The sequence below is a fragment of the Physeter macrocephalus genome, chromosome 4, assembly GCF_002837175.3.
Source record: "Physeter macrocephalus isolate SW-GA chromosome 4, ASM283717v5, whole genome shotgun sequence".
NCBI classification, from domain to species: domain Eukaryota; kingdom Metazoa; phylum Chordata; class Mammalia; order Artiodactyla; family Physeteridae; genus Physeter; species Physeter macrocephalus.
In genome coordinates, this window is record NC_041217.1 from 101,911,210 (window position 1) to 101,930,881 (window position 19,672).

The 19,672-nt window shown below is 35.0% G+C and overlaps 1 protein-coding gene across 11 annotated transcripts in view; it reads right to left on the minus strand.

Annotated features, from left to right (window-relative positions):
• The window catches only part of CCDC18 (coiled-coil domain containing 18), a 187,763-nt gene that overhangs the window by 109,312 nt on the left and 58,779 nt on the right, over positions 1-19,672 (minus strand). For all 11 annotated transcript variants that reach the window (XM_055084457.1, XM_055084456.1, XM_024119641.3 and 8 more), the window contains 5 exons: positions 16,394-16,528; positions 16,147-16,224; positions 11,357-11,473; positions 5,474-5,641; positions 2,356-2,498 (listed from right to left, as the gene is read on the minus strand). In XM_055084457.1, coding sequence (XP_054940432.1) covers positions 2,356-2,498; positions 5,474-5,641; positions 11,357-11,473; positions 16,147-16,224; positions 16,394-16,528 — 641 coding nt within the window. The remainder of the gene's footprint in view (positions 1-2,355; positions 2,499-5,473; positions 5,642-11,356; positions 11,474-16,146; positions 16,225-16,393; positions 16,529-19,672) is intronic.

Sequence of the window (19,672 nt, forward strand, 5' to 3'; positions counted from 1 at the left end):
GCCACAACAGTGAGAGGCCCGCGTACCGCAAAAAAAAAAAAAAAAAAAAAAAAAAAAAAAAAAAAAAAAACAGATCCAAGGAGATATATAACAGATAAATTTTAACTCTAAACCCTTTTGGGAGAGAAAAACAGTTTTATAAATTATAGTTTCAGAAGTGAAAGAAGCAATAGTTGGAACAGAGAAAAACCCTGCTTCATGAAGAGACGATCTTGGAACTAGGATATATCTTTCTTATGAAGTTTATTCATCTAGTTCATAAGCTTCCTACTAGTAATTAGAACTTACCTTACCCACTGAATGTGCCTATTAGCTATAATTAAGCAGAATTTTTGTCTAGAAGTCAAAGGGTGGGAGTAAGAAAAGAAAGAAGCAGTAATTTCAATTTTCTTAGTGAAACAAAAGCAAGATCATCAGTGAGAGCAAGGATTGGGGAGGGGTTGTTAGAGTTTTGAAGGAAAAGGCAAAGGTGTAAAAGAGTCCTCTACAAGAGTAAGTAACATTGTGATTGCCAGACAGACAGCATTAAGAAAATGCTTAAGGTTTTGAAGTTATGGGTATAAAGTAAGACTGGTCAGTGTGGTTATATTTTTCTCCAGCCTCTGTAAAGATGCAAGCATGAATTAGTCTGAGTTGGATTTTTAGTTCTGTGTACCACAAAGTAAGAGAGAGGTAAAGGAGTTGTGGGTTTATGTAAATCAGTGATTTTAATGACTAATTAGAATTTAAGCTAGGTAAAGAGAGGAGAAAGGCCATTAGGGAATGAGACAGTGGTAGAACTGATAGATCAGAGGTCCTAGTTACATCAAAGAATTGTTGAATTGGGGGTATTAAAGGGAATGAGGTAATAATATAGAGGTAGATACACAGTATTCAGATTATGTTGAAATAATGGAGATATCAGAAACAATAAGATCTAGGATCAATCATGTGAGTGAGTGGCTGAGGATCAGCTAGATAGATGTGTATTGAAATCCCCAAGAATAAAGACAGGAGTAGTGTTGGAGAGAGCTATGTAAGTCAGGTGGCCTGTAGGTGTCAGCAACAACGAGGGATGATATGATCTGATGACATGAGGTTCATGGTGTATGCCATACTATTCCACATCTCAACCCTGTGGTACAAGAACTATGGGGAAAAGTTTTTACTTTAGAGAGCTGCAGGGGAAGAAGCAATGTCCTCAGGGGACAGTCACATTTCTGTTACAGCAAGAGAAAAGAAGAGATAGAGAATATAGGGAATGTCTCTCAGGATGGACTGTGAATTCCAGAGGATAAAGTGAAAATCTTTCACAAGTTCAGATGGGGTAGGAAAAGGGAAGAAAATACATGAGGAGGTTTTGGGGACTTAGTAAGAGAGATGAGGGTAAATCTAACACCTGGAAATCTGATGCTTCTGTGGCATCTGGCACAAGCAAAGATAAAGTTACAATGTTGATTAGTCTTTGTGGAATTAAGGTACACACTGGTGGTGAGGCTGTGTTAGTGGATAGACAACTATCAATGGCAGAAAGAAGGTCTGAAGAACTGTGGTCTTAGTCTTAAACAGGATATCTTCTTGATCCCACTGAGAGAGTTGAGGATATCTGGGGAAGCAAGTTGCTACTCAAAGCACAAAGGCCCTACCTTTATTCCTGTCAGAGGGGGAGAGGGAGTCTGAGGATGTTGTGGTTTAAGTTCAAATGCATAAGTTAACTCTTATTCCTGTTGGTAGAATGGTGGGCTAATTAAGAGTTTATTATTATGTCAACTCTTGTCGACAAAGTATAAGAGGTCTGGGGAAGCTAGGTATAACTTTCAGCTCATAGTTCCCTTTCTTGACCAATTAACTATTGATTTCTTAGTGCAGCCCAGCCACATTAAATCAGGATCTTTAGAGGTAGGACCTAGGCATCAGTACTTTTTAAAGTTCCTTGGGTGATTTTAATTTTCAGTCAATGTTGAGACCACTGTTTTCTTCTATTAATTTACTCCCTCCCATAAACAATTAGAATCCATGAAAAGTTCCTCTATATGAGTACATCTTTGCCTGCCACTTTCACAATTCAATTTAATAAAACAGCTGTTATGAGGTATAAGGAACTATGCTGATTGTTGTGGGAGGACCCTTAAATTAAACCATATATTATCTTGGCCTTAAGGAACTACAATATAGTAGGAGAGCAAAGGATATTAACCTATAATACTAAAAGGCATGAGGGATATGAGGGAAGTGCAAACAATGCTATAGGAACACACACCGTAGAGAAATTAATTCCTCAAGCAAACACTTCACTGAACATTATCTGATAGTGAAACTCAAATATGACTGATGTTAAAGCAGGAAGACAAATATAAACTAACATATTCATTTTACCTGGCAATACCAGTAAGCTCAATAACTTTTTGCCTTTTTAAATCTGCTTCATATGTGGCTGCTTCACATTTTTCCTCCATTTTTCTCAACTTTTCAGCTGAACTTTCCCTTTGTTTCTGAAGCTCTTGTTCAAGTTTTGATACCTTGTAAAGCAATTTTCAGTTAAGTATTTTAAATTCAAACACAGTTTAACATTTTTCAGAAGAAAAATATTTATATAAATTTGTAGCCTAGCCTATCAGTTTCAAGATGTTATTACGAAAATCAAAGTATAGACTGAGAAACAATGTTTTAAAAATATGAAAGCAAAACAATTTTTAATAAGAAAGATATTTCATTCACATCCATATTTATAGAAGTGACCACATCATAACACTAAAATAGGACTTAAAAGAATTGTACAGAATAATGGTAAATGTTCCTCTTTTCATCATCCTCATCTGAAATGTTCTTTCTTCTCTTGTCAAACTATGTTTCTTTCCTTCTTCACAAATTGGCTCATATCAATTCCTAGAATTCCCATCTGTCCTCAAACTTTACAACTTGCATTTGCTCCTATTCATTCCTCCTTCTGTTTTACTACATTGCAGGAGGTATTCTTCCTCCTATATAAGTCAAACTGCTTCATAGGCGTTCTCGATTCAACTCCTATCCACTTTTTAAGGAACCTCATACTACTACCTCTACTCTCTGCTGTATCTTCAATCTCTCTTTCTTCTGGTTTCTTTATATTAGCATTTAAACATGTTCAAGAACTTCCTATCATAAAAAACTTTCCTCCACACCTCTATCTCCTTCCAACTACCACCATTTCTTTCCTCCTCTTTATAGCCCAACTTCTCAGATTTTTTCTATGCTTGTTGTATCATTTTTCTCACTTTCTCATTCATTCATCAACCCATAGCAATCTAGACACTGTACAGAAACTACACTGTGTCACCAATGGCTTCCATGCAGCTAATTCCAATGGACATTTCTCAACCCTCAATTTACTTGACACTGATTGCAGCAGCCCATGACACCAATTATCATCCCTTAAGTCATGAAATACTTACTTTGGCTTCCAGGTACTGTATCCTTCAGAGCTCTGTCAAAGTCAGTCATCTCACCCCTCATTGTATGTTCTCTCCCTAGTTAACCTCAGCCACTTTTTTTTTTTTTTTCAATTTTTTTTTTTTGGCTGCGTTGGGTCTTGGTTTCTGCACGCAGGCTTTCTCTAATGGCAGCGAGCAGGGGCTACTCTTCGTTGCGGTGCACGGGCTTTTCATTGCAGTGGCTTCTCTTGTTGCGGAGCATGGGCTCTAGGCGTGCGGGCTTCAGTAGTTGCAGCAGTGGGTCCTAGAGCACGCAAGCTTCAGTAGTTGCGGCACGTGGGCTCCGTAGTTGCGGCGCGCAGGCTCTAGGGCACATAGGCATCAGCAGTTGTGGCTCGCGGGCTCTAGAGTACAGGATTGGTAGTTGTGGCGCACGGACTTAGTTGCTCTGTGGAAGGTGGGATCTTCCCATACCAGGGATCGAAGCCATGTCCTCTGCATTGGCAGGTGGATTCTTAACCACTGTGCCACCAGGGAAGTCCCACTTCATATTTTCAATGAACATTTACATGACTGTGATCTCAAAGTTAATATCTGGCTAATGACTTTAATATCCTCCCTGCTCTTCTAAAACCTCTCATTGAAGAACTAAGTGCAGATTATAAGTCATTAATATCCACACCCCCAACTTAAATTCCAAATATAAAATTAAAATAGTACCCAGGTAAAAAGGGAAGGGAACCATGGAAAAATCTACCTATTCTGTGTTTGATTAAATGGCACACTCATAAGCAGAAAGAATCTAAAGATAATAATCTGAATAAATCCAACACGGAACCTGTGCATAATGGAACATGAATAAAAAGTAGAAAGAATATATGCTAGAAAATTTATTCCAAATACTGAAGGAATTTTTAGATATAAACTTCTTTAGACCCTCAAAGAAATTAGAGAAGACATAAAAATCTCTTAAAACAAAGATCATGAAGAAATAAAATAACCGAATGAAAAATACAAAGGAATTGATAGACTTAAGGAAAAAACAACTGAGAAGAAAACAGTAAGACCATTATAGAAATGAAAACAATTTCAGAAAGAACAAGAATTATAATCAGTCTTACAAAAACTAGAGTCAATGACAAGGGATTTAGAAAGTGGGAATCAAATACAGATGAGATGAAGAAATGCCTCAGGATGAAGCTGTACAACAGGCATAGCCAACAGTAGGTCTATGACGGATTTAGAAAGTGGGAATCAAATACAGATGAGATGAAGAAATGCCTCAGGATGAAGCTGTACAACAGGCATAGCCAACAGTAGGTCTAGACTTGGACAAAGGGGATGGAGAGCCACAGGACAGATGGCTCTAAAAAAGAAAATACAGAATACCTGCCTGATATATTTGAATGTGCAGAGAAGAGATTCTTTAGTTCCACTGGAAAGGCTGAGGATGAAGTTACAATACACAGATTAAAAAGTCATACAAATGACAAAAAGGTGAGGTGTAGTGAGGTTACTGGGAACTATCATTTTCTAATTTATACTTTTCTGTAAAGTGTGATGAGAGGAAAACAAAACAAAAAATGTGAAATATCTGTCAGAATAATTCAGATGAATTTGGTAATGAATGAAAGAGAAAAGATTCGATTTTAGAATAAAATTTCCTAGGATTCTTTCTTTGGAGTAATAACTTATTTTTTTAAATGAGTAGTTTCCTTTGGGATTTTTCTTTTAGTGCATTGCTTGGCATTTCTTTAGGGATTATCAAACATCTCCTGATCCAAAATGAAGAAATTGAAAGCTATAATGATTCAGATAGGTATTATATTCAGGGCCAAAAAGGAAAAACTGAATAAAGAAGACTAAATTATAACTAAATTGGATGGAATGACAAAAATGTGCCCACGGTATTACATGATCACATTACATTGGAATAAAACTTTATACATTTTACAATGTTAATTTAGAATATTTCTTATGGTATCTTTGAGGTTAAATAGCAATTTATATAACTAGCAAAAAAATCTATTATCAATTTTAAAAAATTTCTATTTCATAAAACCATTTTGACCAATAATATATACCTGTTTTTCAAGTTTAGTTTGAATGTCTTCTAGCTCTCCATTTCTAATTGTCTCTTGTTGTAACATTTGCTGCTGTTGTTGAAGAGTATGCTGCAGAATAACATTTTGCTCAGTAGTCTCTTGAAGACTGTGATTTTTAATCTTCAGCTCTTTCTGTAAACAATATACCTAACAAATATATACATTTCTCATTATAATGACATATTTCAAATAAAAAGCAATAAAATATCAATGTTGTCTACCTTATTAGATAATTACCCTCACTTGTCATATGGGACAATTGTATTCACAGCTATAATTTATTATGTGGAAGGGCAGGGCTCATTTTTCTGATGGGGAGGTATGTTAGAAGGGCCTGTTAATAGGGTTGGTTCTTGGCTGATGTCTGGGAATGTGGCTTTTGAAACATTCCTTAAGTGATGAGACTGTTTTCCCTGGCTAGGGCACCAAATCATGCTTTCCTTCTAGGAGTTTGGAATTCTGATACTTATGGCTATTCTTATGTGACCAGCCCCCAATAAAAAACCTTGAACTTTTGAGTCATAAGCAGGCTTCCCTGGGCAGAAGTACTAAATAAATGTTGCCGCATTTCACTGCTACAGAAAGGAGCTTATTCTGTGTGACTTCTCCCAGAACGAGGGAGAAAACATAGGAAGCCATGGATTTCTTCACACTCCATTTTTTTTTTAAATTAATTAATTTATTTATTATTTTTGGCTGTGTTGGGTCTTCGTTTCTGTGCGAGGGCTTTCTCTAGTTGTGGCAAGCAGGGGCCACTCTTCATCGCGATGCGCGGGCCTCTCACTGTCGCGGCCTCTCTTGTTGCGGAGCATGGGCTCCAGATGCGCAGGCTCAGTAGTTGTGGCTCACGGGCCTAGTTGCTCCGCGGCATGTGGGATCTTCCCAGACCAGGGCTCGAACCCGTGTCCCCTGCATTGGCAGGCAGATTCTCAACCACTGCGCCACCAGGGAAGCCCCATTCACACTCCATTTGATATATCTTTTTCTCTTATTGATAATAAACCATAGCCATGAAAACACTGTATAAATGTTAGGTGCTATTTAGTACATTATTGTTGCTATCATTGCCATTGTTTGTAAAATAATATCCCAGCAAGCACTCTTGAATATTCACGCTCCAAAAAACATAAAGGAAAACAATACCAACTAAGAAATTACACTTATTCACTCCAAATATTTAGGACTTGAATATGCTGATCCCCCAAATTGCTTTAAATGAAACCTTTAGAGTTATCTGGCAGAACCTATTAAGAAGGAAAAAAAATGCCCTTTGTCCAAGAAATCCAAATCCTAAAAAGTGCCAAAAGAAATCATTTTAAAATTCTATAAATAATACAGCATAATTTAATATATATTTCATAATATTCGTTACCTGTTCCTAAAGTAAGGGGAAGGTTTACTAAATGATGATATATAAATCTGATTTTAAAAGATGCAACCATTTAAAATCACAGTTTAGGGAGTTCACTGGTGGTCTAGTGGTCCAGGTTCAATCCCTGGTTGGGGAACTGAGATCCCGCAAGCCACATGGCATGGCCAAAAAAAAAAAAAAAAAATCATAATTTAAAGGACAGTGGCAAATAAATTTTACAAAATAAAGTGAAATAAAAATTCCACATTTCATTAATATGAAAAACACTCAGGCAAACAGAAAAGTGAAAAGTAGTAGAGAGTATTAGTATTAGAGAGTGGACTGTAGGTAAATCTTCTTCAAAAGATTTCTTATTGTTGCTTATGTAATAACTTTTTTAAATGAAGGAAAATAAACCCATCCCTTTAAAGCAAACAATCTTTCTAATAAATATCAATCCAGAAGAAAGTAATTTTAAACTCCTAAGAAACAGTGAAGAATCCTGACTTGGTTTTTTCTAATTATCCAACAGTGGAATATTCAGCAGCATCATGAAAGGCTTAGGGGCCAAATAACCTTTGCTTATGATAAGAAGCTCTTAAATTTCAAACTTCTTCATTATATGATGACACTGTAAACTTAACAGGCAACTATCCAATTTCTAATATTATTATAATTCTTTTTAATGCTAATCTATTTTATTTAATGTTGCCTGTATGAAAATAATTTATTTAGTGTAAATAGGTATCAGTGACACCTGTTTTCTTTTTCCTGTCAGCTCCTGAGAAAACTACAGATCACACCTCTGCTGTAGTTTATTTTATATAGAACTGACTTGCCTATAAGTTTATATACTATTCTTTGCTTTACTGGAACATGCTGTCTTATACTTACTTTCCTAATCAAATAAAAAAAAATGGACAAAGTATTAAAACAAGACAAAATATTAGAAAAAAGATAAGGCCTAACCAAAACACTAAGAAAGTCATACCACATAAGAACAATTAAAAAATTTATTTTAGGGCTTCCCTCGTGGCGCAGTGGTTGAGAGTCCGCCTGCCAATGCAGGGGACACGGGTTCGTGACCCAGTCCGGGAAGATCCCACATGCCGTGGAGCGGCTAGGCCCGTAAACCATGGCCGCTGAGCCTGCGCGTCCGGAGGCTGTGCTCCACAACAGGAGAGGCCACAACAGCAACAGCGAGAGGCCCGCGTACCGCAAAAAAAAAAAAAAAATTTATTTTAGTAATCTAGCCACTAGCAAAATAATTTCCATTAAAAATACTGAAGTATCTAACATATTAGTTGTATCACAAATATTAATTCACAAAAATTAACCTACATCTATCAAATTTATACTGGCATTTCACTCTACTACCCTTTAACTTCCACTTGACTTTAAAAGTAAATATAAGACAAATAGTTTTGACATTATATTCTCTACTAAGTTATTATCGTATTCAGAGAATAAACTTTTCCTAAAGAATTCATTATTTTATAATTAAAGTCAAGAAGAAAGTAGAATTTACATTATATCTACTTTACAATTAGCTTTATCTAATATTAATGTATATCCAAAAACGCTCTCATGATTATTACTAAAAAATAAAATATAACCCAGAAAAGTTACTGACACAATGCCAACTTTGCAAAATTTAAGTCCATCAATTTGAATAAAGGCATTTATCAATAAAATGACTGATCTTGCTGAATAAATGCTTTACACAGAAAATGTTTCGGCTTAAATTCACATCTATTTTGTGTTTATTTTCTTCTATCATGTTGACAATGTAATTCTGCATGAACACATACACTGTCACTTTTTAAAGCATTTTAATACAAATTAAAATATTTTCAAAATAATTCAGGACCCCAAAGTCACTATTATTTTCATCATAAATGTATTTACTTCAACATATGGAAAAGAATATTTGCCTGAGGCAAAAACTCAGAGGCGTATTTATTAGCTTTGTGTGGTGGATTATCAACATGTAGTTTTTTCAGGTGGCTTTCTATCTATATGCTCTGGAGCCATTTAATTATTCAGCTAGTATGTGATTCGGGACTACCTACTGATTTGGTAAAATATCTTTATAACATCACCTATTACTAACAGAATGGATGTACTATGAATCAAATCATATTTTATAAAACCTAGCTACATATGATGAAAAATCTCATAACTCTGCTGTTATAAGATATTAATTCTATTAATCAGCATTAGAAAGAGTTTTCTCTGTAAGATATTATAATTTGCTCTAAAGACAAATAAGCCAAAACTAAATAAATGTATGGATTGGTACCTAAAAAAAAAAGGTAAAGAGTAATTGGATTTTTCTCCACGTTTCTTATCAACACACAAGAAGTGAAAGATGATCTTTTAAGTAAGCCAATGCACATGCAGTTGAGCTAATAATTCATCAGCAATAAAAGGGCTGCAAATCTTTCTAATTTACTTACTTACTTTTTCTCTAGTATGGTTGTACAAACCTGATTACCACTTCTGATTTCTAATTCAGTTCCAGCCTAGGTTTATACTCCTGCTATTCTGAAAAAAGTTCTAAGTTCATTTTGGGTAAATGTCTCTTATCCACCCAAGTCTCTGATGCTATTTCTAAGAATACAAATTCTAAATCTCAACAAACTCTCTGATTACAAACACCGCCTGTCTCCAGATTCCATCTCTGCCAAGTCCATTTATGCTGGAGTGCAGTGAGGACTATAGAGTTTAAATGCCTAAATAGGGACTTTCCTGACAGTCCAGTGGTTAAGACTCTGAGCTCCCACTGCAGGCGGCATGGGTTTGATCCCTGGTCAGGGAATTAAGATCCCACATCCTGCAGGGTGCAGCCAAAAAATAAGTAAATAAAAATAAATAAATGCCTAAATAATGGTTTAAAGAAGATCCCGCTGGAAAAAAAAATCACACTCCTATTCTAAAAAGTATAAATATCTATAGTTTAGGTGGTTTAATTTCCATATATTGGAATACAGAAATATATGTCCACCTGTGAAAGATGCTATAAAAACCTTCATGAAGGGAAGCAGAGGAAGAAGACAGGACCATATAAAATACAAAGTTTTTGTTTTATCCTCTGAAGTTATATAATTATGTGATGCATCTTTGATGAAGATTTGTTGACTATTTCTTTTTTTTTTTTTTAAGAAAGGTGGTTTTTTAAAAATTTTATTTATTTATTTAATTTTTGGCTGTGTTGGGTCTTTGTTGCTGCACGCAGGCTTTCTCTAGTTCCGGCGAGCGAGGGCTACTCTTCGTTGCGGTGCACAAGCTTCTCACTGCAGTGGCTTCTCTTGTTGCAGAGCACTGACTCTAGGTGTGTCGGCTTCAGTAGTTGTGGAACACGGGCTCAGTAGTTGTGGTTTGCGGGCTCTAGAGCGTAGGCTCAGTAGTTGTGGCGCATGCTTAGTTGCTCTGCGGTATGTGGGATCTTCCTGGACCAGGGCTCGAACCCATGTCCCCTGCATTGGCAGGCGGATTCTTAACCACTGTGCCACCAGGGAAGTCCTATTTGTTGATTATTTCTAAACATGAAGTTAAGGTTTAAATATATATATTATAAATTCTAACAAAGAAATAAAGGAATTCTTCATTAAGATTATTCCTTTGAACAAATATTTAACGACTACCTATTATGTTGAAAGCAAAGTGGTTGACAATGAGTATACAGAGATGAATAAGATAATTCAAGAAAAGTCTTCTATCTAGTATCTGAGAAATTTTTCTCAATAAAGAAATTTGAATTTATAAACCTAATTCTCAATCCTTCAGACAAATACAGGAAGAAAAAACAAAATGGAAAAAATTTGAAGAATTTTATACCTCTAAATCTAAAACAATATTCTAAGTGTTAATCATTTTATATTAGAATTACTCTGTGATCAACAATCTCCTGATTCCCTAAAAATAGATAATAGAATCAGAATTTTAAGGTGTCATATTTTGTGTTTTATATGTCATATAATGTTTGTTTCTTAAAGAATATAAAATTGGGGACTTCCCTGGTGGCGCAGTGGTTGGGAAACCGCCTGTGAATGCAGGGGACACGGGTTCGATCCCTGGTCTGGGAAGATCTCACATGCCGCAGAGCAGCTAAGCCCGTGTGCCACAACTACTAAGCCTGCGCTCTGGAGCCCGTGCACCACAACTACTGAGCCCGCATGCCACAACTGCTGAAGCCTGCATGCCTAGAGCCCACGCTCTGCAACAAGAGAAGCCACTGCAATGAGAAGCCTGCGCACTGCAATGAAGAGTAGTCCCCACTCTCCTCAACTAGAGAAGTCCATAAGCAGCAATGAAGACCCAACACAGCCATAAATAAATAAATTTATTTTTTAAAAAAAGAATATAAAATTGGAGTTTACGTTTTACTGGAAAAATTTTTTTACATCAGCTATATAAAAATGTACTTTTAAAGTATCTTGAAAATAAACAATATCTCAAAAAGAAATCACTTGAAAAATATGCTATATTTAAAGGAAATGTTAATTTACTTCTTCAGATTTCTTCTTTAGCTGTTTTTCAAACTTTTCTTTATTTCCTTCCAATTGGTTCAAATGCAAAGCAAGTTCTTCCTTACAAATTTCCAATGCTGACTCTAGTTGTCTGACCTAAGCAGAAAAAAAGCAAAAAAGGAAAATCAACCAATACTAATGAGCGCTTATTATATGCTCAATATTTTACAGCTTTATCTCCTAATGTTACCTCACTGCTTCAACCAGTGAATATACAGTCCAACTAAGGATATAAAATGCTATTAAAGAAGAGATTTATTTAGAAAACTAATTATTACTACAAACTAGGAAACCAAAGAGGAAACCAGCACCTGGAGTCCTGAAGAATAAATAGACATGAACAAGTGAAGAAGGGCATTTTAGGAAGAGGGGAGTACATTCAGAGACAAGGCACTGTGAAAAGGAATAGTAAGAAGTTGGCAGGAGCTTAGGGTACCAAAACCATGAATTTGTAAGAGATGGGTACTGAAAGGATGGGACTGGCAAGATAGACTGGGGCCAATTGTCAAGGACCTGCAGGCTAGACACCCTGAAACATTTACCTAAAAAGGTAAGCAGTATTTAAACCTATTCCTTAAGTTCCCTTGATCAAGAAAAATAATAAAGCGAGTACAAACTGGTGTATTGTGCTAAAAATGCTATAGTGCAAATATTCTGAATATGCTGAAGTCACTAAGAAAATGAAATGTTTTTGTTGGCTAATGAAAAAAAAACTTAGGTAAGAAGGAGAAGGCTGCTTTTGCTCTGAATCAGTGAAAACATTTTCAGAAAGGCAGCAATGTAACTTGGTTCAAGTGTTCATAAAGCTGCAAATGCTTCACGCTACCTCAACATTAAAGAGCGAATGAGCAAAGAGCAACTCAAATTCAGTAAAATTTTTCAGAATTTGCACACATGCTCCATATCCCATCTGTTAATAAGATTCATTCTTGTCTTGTTCCTTTCTTTTCCTTATTGTATTTCTGAGCTTCTCAGGAGTATTTTTTTTTTCTTTCCTCAACGCTAATAGCATTCTAGTAAGTAGTCATGAAAGTGTGAAAGAAATTTCAACAAGATAAGGAGAAAAAGAAAAATGTTCCCTCTTGCAGATACTATTCTACATCATGAAATTATCTTTGCAACTCTTATTTCCAAAAAGAGACACAACTGAAAGACAGTTTTCAAAGCCTCTCCCTACAGCCTGTGAATATAACCATTAACAGTTAAAAAGCTTATAATTTTGATTATCTTTGTTAATAAACTGTTGCCCTAATAATAATTTTTAAAGTCTTTTATGAGAGGTATAAATATTTACAAGTTTTCTCTATTAAGCATGAGAATAAGCATTGGTACTTGTATCATCTTCCACACACAGAAAAAAAAAAAAATCTGTGACTGTCAGAACATCACATGTGATAAAAATTAACAATGTAAAAACTCAATCAGCTTCAATAAAGATGTTAAAAAACAAAACAAAACAAAAAAATAAAAAAACCCCAAAAAACAAAAAACAAAAAAAACTCAATCAGGCAAGATTCATCACTAGATGTTAAAACCATTGGTCATTAGTTTGTTGAGGGACAGGACTTTGAACATGGCCTCAAAGAATCACCCTATGTATTGCTTATTAATTATAAAGGAAAAATTATGCCCTTAAAATAGTGAGATATGGCAGTAACCACCTTAAATAATAGGTGTCAAGACTGGCAAAGCCAATAATGGGGTGGTGTGACATTATGTGCCTCCTGATGTGAAGCAGTGGGAAGGACACAGTATAACCCACAGTGTAATCCACAATTGTGGTATGTGTGCTAGTATGGTTGACCTAGACTTTTCCAAAGATTCAGTGTCGGGAAGAATAGGAGAGAGTGAGTTTAGGGGAATCTAAAAAGCCAAAAGCAAAACATGAATTATGATTGCATTCTAAATTGGGGAAAGAAAAGGGGCAAGCTTAAGTAGTGTTTCTCACAATTTAATGTTCATACAAATCACCTGGACACCCTAATTCAGTACCAGAGCCAGGTCTAGGGTGAGACAAAGAAGGTTCTAGGGCTCAAAGTTTAAGGAGGTACTCACTCTCAGGATCATGCAAATGCCTACCCTTCACTTGTACAACACGGAGAATAAATATCTCCTTAAATTGTATGCCAGAGGCACCTCCCTTGCTTCACTTGAGTCCCAGCTCTGTTCAGCAGGTCTGAGATATTCTGCAAGTCAAACAAGTTCCCAGGTGATAGTGATGCTGCTAGACCATGCTTTGAGTAGTAAGATTATTAAGAACATTTTTAAATAATTGGGAAATTTTCAGTATGGACAGTGTTGAATGGTGTTACTGAATTAATGTTGACATTGTATGGTGTATAGAGACGGTGTAATCAGGTAGGAGAAAGTTTCTATACATAGGAGACCCAAGTATTAAGGGTGTAAAGTATCATGACAGCTGCAATCTTCTCGCAGGTGGACTAGCAAAAAGGAAATGTGTGAGTGGGGGTGGGACTGGGTGGGTGCATGTGCAAGAAGGCATGTGCATATGTGTGCAGAGAGAGATGAAGTGAGTATGGTAGAGTTTAAGACAGTAAATCTAAATGAAAGGTACCCAGATGTCCTCTGTACTAGTCTTTCATTTTGTAGGTGTGAAATTTTTCAAAATAAAATTTAATTAAAAATAAATTAATTAAAACTAATAAAAACCAAAACATCTACTACTCTGTTGGATTTCTCATTTGAACAAAGAGCTTGAGACTTTAAATCTCATACAAATAAACATCATTCACTGTGTACAAACGACTCATAAATATACATGTATATATATGTACGTGAATGAATAGAATCAAAACAAAGACACTGCTCTGCTAAACCAAAGAAACTCCTCAGGGGCATGTTCTGGAGGCAACCACATAGGGGCTCTACGCTACCTACTTTCAACAGAAGCACCTAAGCTAGTCTTTTTTGTTTATTTTTTTCTACTTAGAACTTTAACTTTCTTTGGGGAAGTAAAACACACAAAAATCTAGAGTGGAAAATAAAAGCAAAGCAAAACAAATAAAATAAACAAATGAAATCGCTAATAAGTACCTTCTCAATTTTCTATTTAATAGCAGCTAACATAATTGCTTTAATTTATTGGTTTTTTGTTACCAGTTCATAAACTTCCCATCAGTCTTCCAGCTATCATTATCATACTTTTATAAGTGATATAACTTTAAACTGATCCTTATAACTCTCCTGCAGATAGAAAATTTCATATTTTTTTATGCAAAGAACAAACTGAGGCATGCAGAGGGATATGGCCAAAAGTCAAGAAAGAAGGTGGTAATGACATAATCAAGAAAAGAGGAATAGATTTCAAACTTCTATTTGATATGTTAGAATCATTTAGGGAATTCCCTTGTAGTCCAGCGGTTAGGACTCGGTGCTTTCGCTGCTGAGGGCCCAGGTCCATCCCTGGCAGGGAACTAAGATCCCACAGAATGCGCAGTGCATCTCAAAGAAAAAGAAAAAAAAAAAAAAAAGAAAGAAAGAAAGAAAGAAAGAAAAGAATTATTTAGTATAGCTTCAATGAAAGCAAATCTACTAAAGGTACCAAAGGAATAAAACCTAACATCATAATGCATTCTTTAGCTGATTTCCTTCCTGTCTCATATCTGATTATTAACAAATGAAAATAACTTACCAGATGACTGGCTAGATGTGTTAGGTAATTTAATGAAAAACAGGAGTTAAGTGGCAATATGGATTTTATTTAATGAAATTATATCATGCCTACAACCTTTGTACAATAATGATTTTTTAAATATTAATGATCTTAGAGGTTATTTTTACATGAGGAAATGAACTGACATGGCATTAAATGTTAAAAGTTTTGGAGAATACTATAGGAAAGTTATGGATAAACATATAATTGGGTTTATGAGGGTATACATGGTCACAAAATGGATGAAAAACAGAGTACTAGGCAAAAAGTAAATAACACTGGATTTTTAAAATATCCTTTATATTTAATCCATATATGACAGAATGAAGGTCACAGCATATTTGAAACTATTTTTAGCACTAAAAATGCAAAGGAGAAAACACTGAATATACAGTAATTACTTAGCAAACTCTGAGTAACTTAGTATGTGCTAAGTATTTTATGTACCTCATTTCATTTAATCCTCAAACCCACCCTCTTCTAGGGCATTGTGATCCCTATTTTACTGATGAAGAAATTAACGTTCAGAGTTTAAATAACCTAGCCAAGGTTACAGTCAGTTAATAAGCACACTGAAGCCAGAACTAAAACCCAAGTCAGTTTAGCTTCAAAGCCCATGCTTTTAACCATAAGGTTATCCTAGCCACAAAACTGTATTTTAACCAGAAATTCTGGATTTATTCCCTATTTAATCATATAGCAGAACTGGTAAAAAGAAGCAAAACTATTTTGTTTGTAGTTTCATCTCTCTTCACTTCCTTTGTTAATTTTTTACTGGTAATGTTAGTAAGTAGCCACAGTTTAAAAAATACATTTTTTGTTAAAAAACAAATCTTTCTTAAGGTATTATAAAAAGAAAGGTTAGATAATCTACAAACTAGATTATCAACTATCAAATAATTAAGATCATAATTCACAATGAAAAATATACTTAAAGAAACTAAGTTCATTGACTTAGGTAAAATTTTTACCACTTTATTTTTATGTAAATGGTCTTTTTTACAATTTATAGAGAAAACTAAAAAGCCACAGGAATGTCTCCATTAAGAAAAAAAATAAAGAAAAAGAAAATTTTTTAAAGTATTAGCATACTAGCCTTGATTGTTTCTTCAGATACTTGGTTCTGTAATGTTTTCAAAGCTTCATCTTTCTTCATATTTTCCTTTTCCATTTCCTGAAAACATACATATTGGTAGCAAAAATATACATATGTGTATAAATATTTTAGCATTAGTAACAGGCTGTTAAACAATTGATTTGATTAGAATTAAAGGTTTGTTAAAGAAACATAAACTTAAAATATATGTCAGTTTTTAAACAGCACTTTTATAAGATGATTTTACCCCTTTGCTTTCCGTCAAGAGTCTGTCTAGTGATTCAAGGTGATGTTGTTTACATATTATATCTTGCTGCAACATGGATATAGTCTTTTCTTGTTCTTTAAATTGTTGTTCTTTTTTCTCTAGTTGAGATTCAAGCTAAACATAAAAACAGGATTTATTAATTTTTTTTTAATTTGAAACATTTTAAATACGGTCGACCCTTGAACAAGATAGTTTTAAACTGTCTGAGTCTACTTATACATGGATTCTTTTCAATAAATATGTACTACAGCACTACACCATCAGCGGTTGGCTGAATCCACAGATGGGAACTATGGAAAGGAAGGGTTGACTGTAAAGTTATATGTGGATTTTCAACTGCACAGGGTTGGCACCCCTAACTCCCAAATTGTTCAAGGGTCAACTGTACACAGAAAAAACATAACACTCACAATTTAAATTACTACTGAAATTACATAGCTTATTGCATTTTGCCAAATTTCCTTCAGTTTCTCTCCTTTTAGAGAAGAAATGAAATCACAAGTCCATGTCTTAACCCTTCCCTCCCTCACCAATACTATGTTGAAATTGTTCTATATCATTCTCTGGTGTGTTTCATTCTCATACATGTTTTTTGTGCTTTTAACTATATGTGTAGATCCATGAACAATATGTAACATAATTTTGTTTTGAAAATTCACATAGACAATATCAACACTTCTGCAAGTTTCAGCAACTTATTTTTTTCACTTAATATTGTTTTAAATATTTATCCATGTAGCCATATGTGGATCTAGTTCATATTTTTATGATAATACAGTATTCCATTGTAACAACAAACTACAGTTTGTCCACTCTTCTACTCAGAAAGTTAGATATTGCTTTTTCACTATTATGATAATGTTACAATAACATCCTTTGTACATGTCTCTTTATACACATGTATTAGAGTTTCTTTAGAATATACCACCTAGAAGTGGCCTTCCTGGTTGTAGGATATGCACATTTCTAACTGCATTAGGTATTTCTCTTCAAAGTACATCAAAATTTATACTTTCACTAGAAATGTGTAAGTCTCACTATTTACAACCTCATCACTAATTGACTGGTGTTATCAAATGTCCAAAAAACTTTTGTGAAGACAAAACATGAGTAAACTGATATGTTTATATGTATATTTGTGCATATTATATACACAAGTGTATAAAAATTATACATATGTGATAATAGCAGCAACAGGTTAACTAGAAAATACTAAAACCAAAGAACTGTGAAATGAAAACACTCAAATGAAAATAAATTACACATCAGAAATTAGAGGAACAGAAAGAAAAAAGACTGAAGAAAGTGAACAGAACATAAGGGACCTGTTGGACACCATCAAGCACACCAGTATGCACATCATGGAAGTCCCAGAAGGAAGGGAGAGAGAAAGAGAGAGAGAATATTTGAAGAAATAATGACTGAAAATGTCCCAAATTTGATGAAATACATGATATAAACATCCAAGAATCTCAACAAAATCCAAGTAAGTTGAACCCAAAAAGACCCACAATGAGACACATTATAATCAAACTTTCAAAAGACAATGACAGGGCTTCCCTGGTGGCACAGTGGTTGAGAGTCCGCCTGCCGATGCAGAGGACGCAGGTTCATGCCCCAGTCCGGGAAGATCCCACATGCTGTGGAGTGGCTGGGCCCGTGAGCCATGGCCGCTGAGCCTGCACGTCCGGAGCCTGTGCTCCGCAACGGGAGAGGCCACAAGAGTGAGAAGCCCATGTACCACAAAAAAAAAAAAAAAGACAATGACAAGAACTTACCTGGTGGTCTAGTGGTTAAGACTCCGAGCTCCCAACACAGGGGGCACAGGTTCGATCCCTGGTCCCCTGGTCCAGGAACTAAGATCCCACATGCCACATGGCACAGACAAAAAAAAAGAAAAAGACAATGACAAAGAGAGAATATTGAAACAGCAAGAGATAAGCAAATCATCACATATAAGGGATCCTCAATAAGATTACATGCAGATTTCTCATCAGAAACTTTGAGGGTCAGGAGACAGTGGGCTGATATTCAAAAGAAAAAAAATAACTGTCTATGAAGAATCCTCTATCTGGCAAAACAGTTCTTCAAAAGTGAGGGAGGAATTAAGACATTCTCAGATAAAAGTTGAGGGAGGCTGTGACCATTAGACATGCCCCACTAGAAATACTCAAGGGAATTCTGTAAGGTGAAATGAAAGAACACTAGATGGTAACCTGAAGCCATATGGAGAAATAAAAATATTCATAAAGATAAATACATGGGCAATTGTAAAACCTAGCATTATCATAACAATGGATTGTAACTTCCACTTTTTGTTTTCTAAATGATTTAAGAGACTAAAACATATAAGGGGAAAAAAAGTTATTAGTGCAAAAGTTAGTATTACTGTAGTTTGTGACTCCAAATCTTGTTTTCTACAAAAGAGACTAATCCTTTTGAAGGAACTACCAGTCTGTGTTTTGGGGTACACAATGTACAAAGATGTAAGTTTGTGACAAAAGGTGTGGAGATAAAGCTATAAAGGAACAGAGTTTTTGTATGTTATTGAAATTAGAGTGGCATAAATTCAAATTAGAGTGTTATAACTTTAGGATGTTAAATGTAATCCCCATGGTAACCACAAAGAGAATAGCCATAAAATACAAACAAATGGAAATGAGAAAGGAATTTTAAAATTTCAATACAAAAAATCAACTAAATTCAAAAGAAGACAGTAATGTAGGAAAAGAGGGATAAAAAAGCTATAAGGCATATAGAAAACAAAAATCAAGATGACAGAAGTCCCTCCTTATCAGTAATTACTTTAAATGTAAATGGATTAAACTCTCCAAGAGACATAGATTGGTAGAATGGAGAAAAACACACATCCACTTATATGTTGTCTACAAGAGACTCATTTTATTATTTTTAAATCTTTTATTTTTTTTGAATTTTATTTAATTTTTTATAGCGCAGGTTCTTATTAGTCATCAATTTTATACACATCAGGGTATACATGTCAATCCCAATTACCCAATTCACCACACCACCATCCCCACCCCCCTGCGGCTTTCCTCCCTTGGTGTCCATGCATTTGTTCTCTACATCTTTGTCTCAACTTCTGTCCTGCAAACCAGTTCATCTGTACCATTTTTCTAGGTTCCACATACATGCGTTAATATATATTTGTTTTTCTTTTTCTGACTTACTTCACTCTGTATGACAGTCTCTAGATCCATCCACGTCTCAACAAATGACCCAATTTCATTCCTTCTT